This window comes from Etheostoma spectabile, chromosome 17 (assembly GCF_008692095.1).
Source record: "Etheostoma spectabile isolate EspeVRDwgs_2016 chromosome 17, UIUC_Espe_1.0, whole genome shotgun sequence".
NCBI classification, from domain to species: domain Eukaryota; kingdom Metazoa; phylum Chordata; class Actinopteri; order Perciformes; family Percidae; genus Etheostoma; species Etheostoma spectabile.
The window spans coordinates 1,876,383-1,883,593 of NC_045749.1; the positions used below are offsets into that span (position 1 = coordinate 1,876,383).

Sequence of the window (7,211 nt, forward strand, 5' to 3'; positions counted from 1 at the left end):
TTCCTATAAATGAGGTTTATTGACCATAAATTCCAAAATAAACCATAAAACTAAAGCTAATAAGTTAGTGTTATGTAGTGTTGAAAACGTAAAAAATATGTGACAAACATTAAACAAAGTGTTGAAAAAAGGGACAAAAACTTCAGAAAAAGTTAAAAAACATTGATTAAAAGCGTCAACAAAATATCTTTGTCTCTTCATCGTTCCTCTTCCTTCTTTTCTTAATTACCACCTATTCATTATTGTTTTGATTTGTCATGTTTGGCGTTTCAACCGTCACTCCGTCACTAACTACTCATCCTTTGTTCCTTCAATTTTTTGCCAAATCAATAATCTCTTTGTTATATCTTCCCTTTTTCTGCCTTTTTCTATTCCTTCTTGACTCCTTAACTTTGCTTTCCGCCCACATGACCCCTCTCTCCTCTGCCTCCACGACTCCTCCCCCCTCATAACTCCTGTCTCCTCTTCACGTTCTCATCATCCTCCTCTCCCTCCAACCTCCTTCTCATGCTCTTATCGCTCCATATTCTCAGGTTGGACAACACCCTGGAGGAGATCATTTTCAAGCTGGTGCCCGGACTCAGAGAAAGTGAGTTATCCAGATGGTTCCATCAATCTGTCTCCTCGGTTTGCAGTCCATATTTAATTATGTGACTATTCACGGGGGGTAGGAAAAATAATTTAGTCAACGACAGCAATCCAATCACAGTTATTTATTACAAGACATGCACAGATTTTCTTAATACATAAATGGCCTTGTAAATAAACGTTGTGGATTATATGCATTTAAACCAGTGGGCAAAGAAACCTGTTGTAGCTCTCTTTTGATACTTGTCTTTGCTTTGACAAAACATCATTTTTAGTATTTCCTAATATTTTTCTTTTTGGCTGTTTTTTCTCCTCTCATTCAACCGTCCCATTGCTACAAATCCGCACATTGATTTGGACTTATTGAGCTATGGTTTCTGGCTGCAATATGTTGTATAATTTCTATAAATACAGTGTAGCATTCACCTAGCAACACCCTAACAATCACCAAGAACATCTTGGCCGCCACTTGGCAACACTGTCACCAAGAGTGCCAATCAATTAGCAATACCCTAGCAACCAACCTCGCCACCCCAGCAACCACATTGCAATACCCTAATACCCACCTAGAACTAAAGCTTTGACTCTCTACCTGAACCTGATTGGGTCTGACCCGACCATCTCAAAATTCCCCAAGACTTGGGTCAGATTCATGCTGATTTTCTGGTGTTTTCTTTCTTTCTTTCTTTCTTTCTTTCTTTCTTTCTTTCTTTAAATGCAGACCTTATAGTCTTTGTAACGCATGGGCTGTCTAATGCTGTGCATGACCTCCCTCTTCTGAATATCTATTTTACTAACATACAAAGAAAAAATAGCAGTTCTACCAAAAACACATCGTAACTACGAGCGTTGCCTGAGCCACAACCTCAAAATTTGAACCCGACTGATATATTCGCGGGCCAATATTATCGGCCGATATTAGGAATTTTCCCGAACTATCGGTATCAACATATATAAAGGCGGATTTAAAAAAAAATAATAATAAATGATTCTGATAAATTAATATTTAAAAAATAAAATAAAAATGAGCGGTCAACCATGTTATAAATTTTGGCATCTTATAGTTTGTCCACCAGAGGGCGCTTTACAACGTCCCTGTGGGCAACACATATTTTTTTTTATAGTTATTGTGTTTTTGTTAAAAAAAACGACAACTAATGTCAACCTCTTAGCAACAAACCTATTAATAAACCCAGTAGTTTTGACGTTTACTGTTCAATATTTCATAATCGCATAATGAGTGCAATGTTCTCATTCTTTTTTATCAACACTGCAGATAGAAGCTAGTAAGTAATCAGATCTGGGTTCCAGTATTTTAGAGAGGTGGAAGCTGAAGAGTTAATCAAGATGAAAATGCACAACCTTCTCTCCGCAGCACGGCCAACACGAAGCCAAGTCAACATGTCGAACTAAAGCTGTGATGCTGCTATAATTTTATGACTCCATAACTTCACCTCCACTGACGGAGCACTCTGGCAGCCGGAAGATGGAACTAACATCATATATTTCAGTGGGGCTCGGCCAAGTGGTGTAAAGATCCGCGTCATATGAATTCTGTTTTATGGTTTTTGAAGAGTAGACTTCTTTTGTATAATTTATTTAGTGCAGATGGCTCTAATACCACAAGCCTAAAAAGCTGTTATGGCAAGGCAGTATCTGCTTTCATCTAGCCTTTATATGAACTTTAAAGGCTAGATAACTATGTAGAAATGAACTTGTATATTTTTCATACTTCGAGCAGGGTTAGTTACTATTTCCATTTTACACTTATTTATATATTTCTTGAAATGGTCTTTACACCCCGACAGCAATGAACAACTTAAGGGCTCTGAAAGAGAAGCGAAAAAGATCTGTCTTCTGTAGCTGCTGCAATCCTGTAAAAACACGCTCCAATCACTGGCTCGTGCTCCGCTCGGAAAGAACCAATGAAATGCTGAGGTCAAAGTGCGTCGCAGCTGCATTGCAAACATGTAGTCCTGTTTGTTTTATTATAATTTTATTTGTTTGGGACCATGTACAGTTTTTAACATAAATGTTGCTATTTTATGCATTGTACCAGAGTTAGCCTCGGGCTAAATTACATCTGCAGTCCTTAGGGCACAATAGTAAAAATACAACAACATCTAACAAAACAACAAGGCAGATCACATATCCTACATCAATATAACATAAACATGGGGTATGGTATGATTAGGCGTTTGCTCACCAGTGAATGAGCCATGAAGTGAAGTTGCGGCCCTTACCTCGCTCCGCTCTGAAACAGCGTGGCTTGTTCACGTCTGTGTGTGGGGCGGAGCCCCGAGGGCAGGGGGAGGAGTTAGACAGAGCCCCTAGGAGATGCTACTTTCAAATCTTTCTAGCTTTTTAACATCACCAACCCTGCTTTTAAAATGCACGCTGAATTCAATTAGGAGAGATTGAGTTCTTAAAACACAAATACCTACAAGCTCAAGGCCTCTACTTCTGGACAGGTTTCCAGACGTTAAAAGCTAATGCTGGATTAGAATCACCCTCCCTTCTATATGTTTGAATGCTTCTCGGTGTCTCCATGCTCTTTGGTAACACTGTGTTTGTCTCTGTTGGTCATGTGAACCAGAAGAGGAACAGCAGGAACTTGAATTCTGGAAGAAGAACCAGCCCAGAGAAAACGGCCAAGGTGAGCGGTTTGTGACTCACACTTTGCATATGACCAAGCATTAGGATTGTTTTTTTATGTAGAAATACAGTTACCTTGTCTCTGGCTGTGCCAGGAGAAAATCCTGCGTGATTGTGTGTGAAAATCGAGCATGTTTAAAACATTCTAATGGAAATGTTTTTGTGTAATGTACACACAGTTTTGGTGAAGGAGGAAGGTCCGCTGGTAACCCTGTTCTTGGGAAAATTGAGCTTTGTTTACTTCCTCTCATTATTGGAGGAGGCAGAAGAAGGGGAGTTTTTGATTCATCAGCATGTGAATAATCACATCTTCTGCTTGTTCACGTGAATCTGGGGCAGCAGGATTTCAGGGAATTTCCTGATCAGATCATACACCCCTCACATGCTTTGTAGAGGGCAATAATTCAATATCATCATCTTTTAATCACATTATTAAGATATATCTCAATATAAAGTTTGTCAAAATTGATACTCAATTTTTATATTCAATAGATTTGTATGAATATTTGTGTGAACGGTTGTCTCAAACCACAACAGAAAATGTGAGGTGTCAGAGGCTCGGGCTGCCTGATGTTGGTGGTGGTGGTGGTGATGAAGACGACGACGGCAGCAATGAAGACTACCACAGGAGTGACCCTCAGATAGCCATCTGTCTGGACTGCTTACGCAACACGGGACAGTCGGGGGAGAGCACTGTCACGGTGTGTGTTTTAATAATGTGTCACTTTTCCACCAATAGTGTAAGGGACTTTGTTAATTAATTATTCTTAAAAACAGGGCAGCCTTATTGTCTTTCATTGTTTCTTTCAATGTTTCTCTGAAAGGAAAAACTCTTAATTTGGGAAATGTTTTGGGACCACTGCTACTTTTCTGGGGAAAAAAGGGCTGCTTCTCAAATTTATTCAGTGTGTAATATAATTTGTCCTTGGTCCAATTAGGATTTAATGAAGAGGTTCATCCGCTGCTCCAGTAGAGTCACAGTGGGAACAATTAAGAAGTTTCTCAGTCTTAAACTAAAGCTGCCTAGCTCTTATGAGGTAAGTAACGGATTCAATCCTCCAGTTCAGAAACTACAGTTTAAACTGATAGCCCAACATTTAGGGGTGTCTTGTCTTTAAGTGTGTATGAGATTGGACATCTTAATGTGTCTGTATGTTAATTTAAGGTATGTAGATAAGTAAGAATAGTTTAGTTTAGCTCAAATGCTCGATATCGAATGGATCAAAAAGCAACTTTCCTGAGAAATTATACATTCAAAGTTCCACTATGATAGAGCCACCTCATCGCCCTACTGTAATTAGCATATCTGTAAAGCTGTTCACTATTAAGACAGCATTTCTTGTTGTTTGGCTAACTACAGTTTAGTGAACTTCTGCTGCTGATGTAGTCACATGGCTGACGCTAATTCCTGTACTCTTCACCCCAATATTCTGGGAAATGTATTAGCAAAAGGCCTATGATGACTAGGATTTCATTACTGAACTGGCGTCATGTAGCCTACAATTACTCATTGTCAAATAAAGGTAATTACCTAGCTGATTACCAGAAGCATTATCAACACAGTGCATTTAAAGTGTTCATTAGCTAGTGCAATGGTTTGAATAGCAACAGTCTCTCTTGACACAGAAAAATGAGACAGCACATTCACTCACAGTAAATGTGTCAAATATATATAAATACAGTTTCATTTTATTATGTTTTACATTAAACAGAATTTCTAAAGAATCAAACGTGGACCACTCTTAGAAACTTTATATAATGTGGGAAAAAGCTGAAACTATAGCAAATAAGAGAAGGTCTCACTTGTGTGAAGAACAAAGTCAAGTCAAACTTAAGTCAACTTTGACTCTCAAACCAGAGATTATAAAGCCAGATGCTCATTAACATTTCATTCCAATTAGCATTATCACGAGTCAACTTTATTGTAGGATTAGAAACGCATCTAAAACTGAAACACACATTCAGCGCAGCCTCCCACACATTACCACAGTGAACTTCCCCTTTCATTTCACGCATGAGGACTGAGGTCCTTTTTATTTTCCTTTTTCTTGTCAGTTTCTCTTGTCAGGTTTTGGCATCACATTGTCATTTTGACCCTGTTTTATTAAATTAACACCTTTCTTTGATCTCTTAATTTGATTTTGTAAATAAATACTTAAATTTACTAATTTCTGATCATGTGTTTTCCGCTTTCTCCAGCTGGATGTGCTTTGTAACGGAGAGATCATGGGCAGAGATCACACTCTGGAGTTCATCTACATGACCCGGTGGAGGCTCCATGGAGAGAATGTAAGAATCCCATCCTCACTTCCTGTTTATGTGTGCATGTTTGCATGCTTATCTGTAGATGCACTTGTGCAGGGAAGCATTTATTTGTGTGTGTGCATGCATCAACGCATGCCTATGTGCACGCATGTCATGCATTTAGCTCCATTGTGGGGATTCACCTCCCCAAAGAGAGACTTAACGTTCATCCCCAAAAGGTTAAACTTTTAAGACTTTGTTCTAAATAAAGGTTTAGATTTAGGCTCAAGTAAAGCCCAGGGTTGTGGTTAGGCATGCTTAACAGTATGGTTAAGTGGTAGGGTAAGAATGGCAGTAAACTAGAAAGCAACTTGCGATTGTATCACATCTGCCGCAACGCCAAAAAGTGTCCAGGTTGTTAAAATTAGGTGCCAGTGGTCCCTTCCCTACATCCTACTTCCGGCCCCCTTGCTCAGACCTCACCCATCTTCAAAACTCAGCAGTGACAAAATCTGTCCGCAGACAGACAGAAACATTTTATCAAATGTATCAGTTTGACTCTCATTGTAAACTCCTGTTGTCAGATCTCTGCAAAAATCAAAACACATGCCAAGAAATTTTTCTACAGGTTTAACTATGTCCCACCTATGTCCCTCGAAGAACTTTGCTGCTGTGTTTAAGACTGAGAAAGGATTTTCCAACTTTGTTTCCAAATGCATTGAGTCTTGAGAAGTACAGTTGAGAACAGCTTATCTTGTTTGACATGGACTTACCTCTCCAACCATTGCTTAGGCAGCACCTGATGGTTGCAACTGTGCTACAATAGCCACACATTTAACAAATTGTTGTCAAAAGAGGCCCGGCTGGTTACTGAAGTGTCTGTAAAGACTGCCTGAGAACGTAAAGGCTCATCACCTTCTTTTTGAGTATCTACATGGCCAATAGTATTTGGAGAACAAGTGCCGAATGATGTGATTTTGAACCCTGAATGAGTTAAAAATGACAGACAGACATGTAAACACCTGGCAAAGTACTCAAAACTGCCTCTGTGGTACTTCCCACTACAGTAAGTGTCTCTATGACCACAATTTGCCATGATGACGCACACAAAGAGACTCACAAGGTGAAATTACTACCAACGTCACTGTCCCAGCTAGTAATAAACAGAATGCTCTCAGTAGTTGAACAACTCCTGTGGGTGTGTTTACTTTATTCTTTATTCTAATTAGTTTTTAAGGTTTTCATTCAAAAAATGACTCAGATACTGAAAATGAGAAAATTGCAACTTCAGGCTAGCTGAAAGGAGAATTTTGTCAATTCTGTTTTGGTAATTGTTGTGTTCTTTGCATAAAACCAGTCACTTTTTAAATACTTTTTCTCTTAACCCTCATGTTGTCCTCGGGTCAAATTGACCCGTCCTATATCAATGTTCTTTTTAATTACCCAAAATAACATGATTGATTCCACACAACGCTCTTTGGCAAGTCCAAACCTCTACTTTCATTCATTAATTTTTGGGTGTCTTATATAGAATTTGGGGGGGGGGGGAATTGAAGTGCTTTTGAAATAGTATTGAATAAAAGTTATTAAGTGAACACATTCCAGTCGGTGATTATCCATCAACATACTTTCCTTTAATTTTAGTCTAAATAATTCCTAATTTCTACTTTTTTAATTCAAACCTATTTAAAAATAGGTTTATTGACCATAAATTCCAAAAATAA

General features: G+C 38.6%; 1 protein-coding gene across 4 annotated transcripts in view; it reads left to right on the top strand.

Moving 5' to 3' along the window:
- The window catches only part of pcgf5a (polycomb group ring finger 5a), a 26,590-nt gene that overhangs the window by 9,207 nt on the left and 10,172 nt on the right, over nucleotides 1-7,211 (top strand). For 3 of the 4 annotated variants that reach the window (XM_032540841.1, XM_032540843.1, XM_032540842.1), the window contains exons 4-8: nucleotides 534-589; nucleotides 3,185-3,244; nucleotides 3,778-3,944; nucleotides 4,182-4,280; nucleotides 5,443-5,532. In XM_032540841.1, the coding sequence (XP_032396732.1) occupies nucleotides 534-589; nucleotides 3,185-3,244; nucleotides 3,778-3,944; nucleotides 4,182-4,280; nucleotides 5,443-5,532 (472 nt within the window). The remainder of the gene's footprint in view (nucleotides 1-533; nucleotides 590-3,184; nucleotides 3,245-3,777; nucleotides 3,945-4,181; nucleotides 4,281-5,442; nucleotides 5,533-7,211) is intronic. The other variant, XM_032540844.1, reaches the window with a different exon arrangement.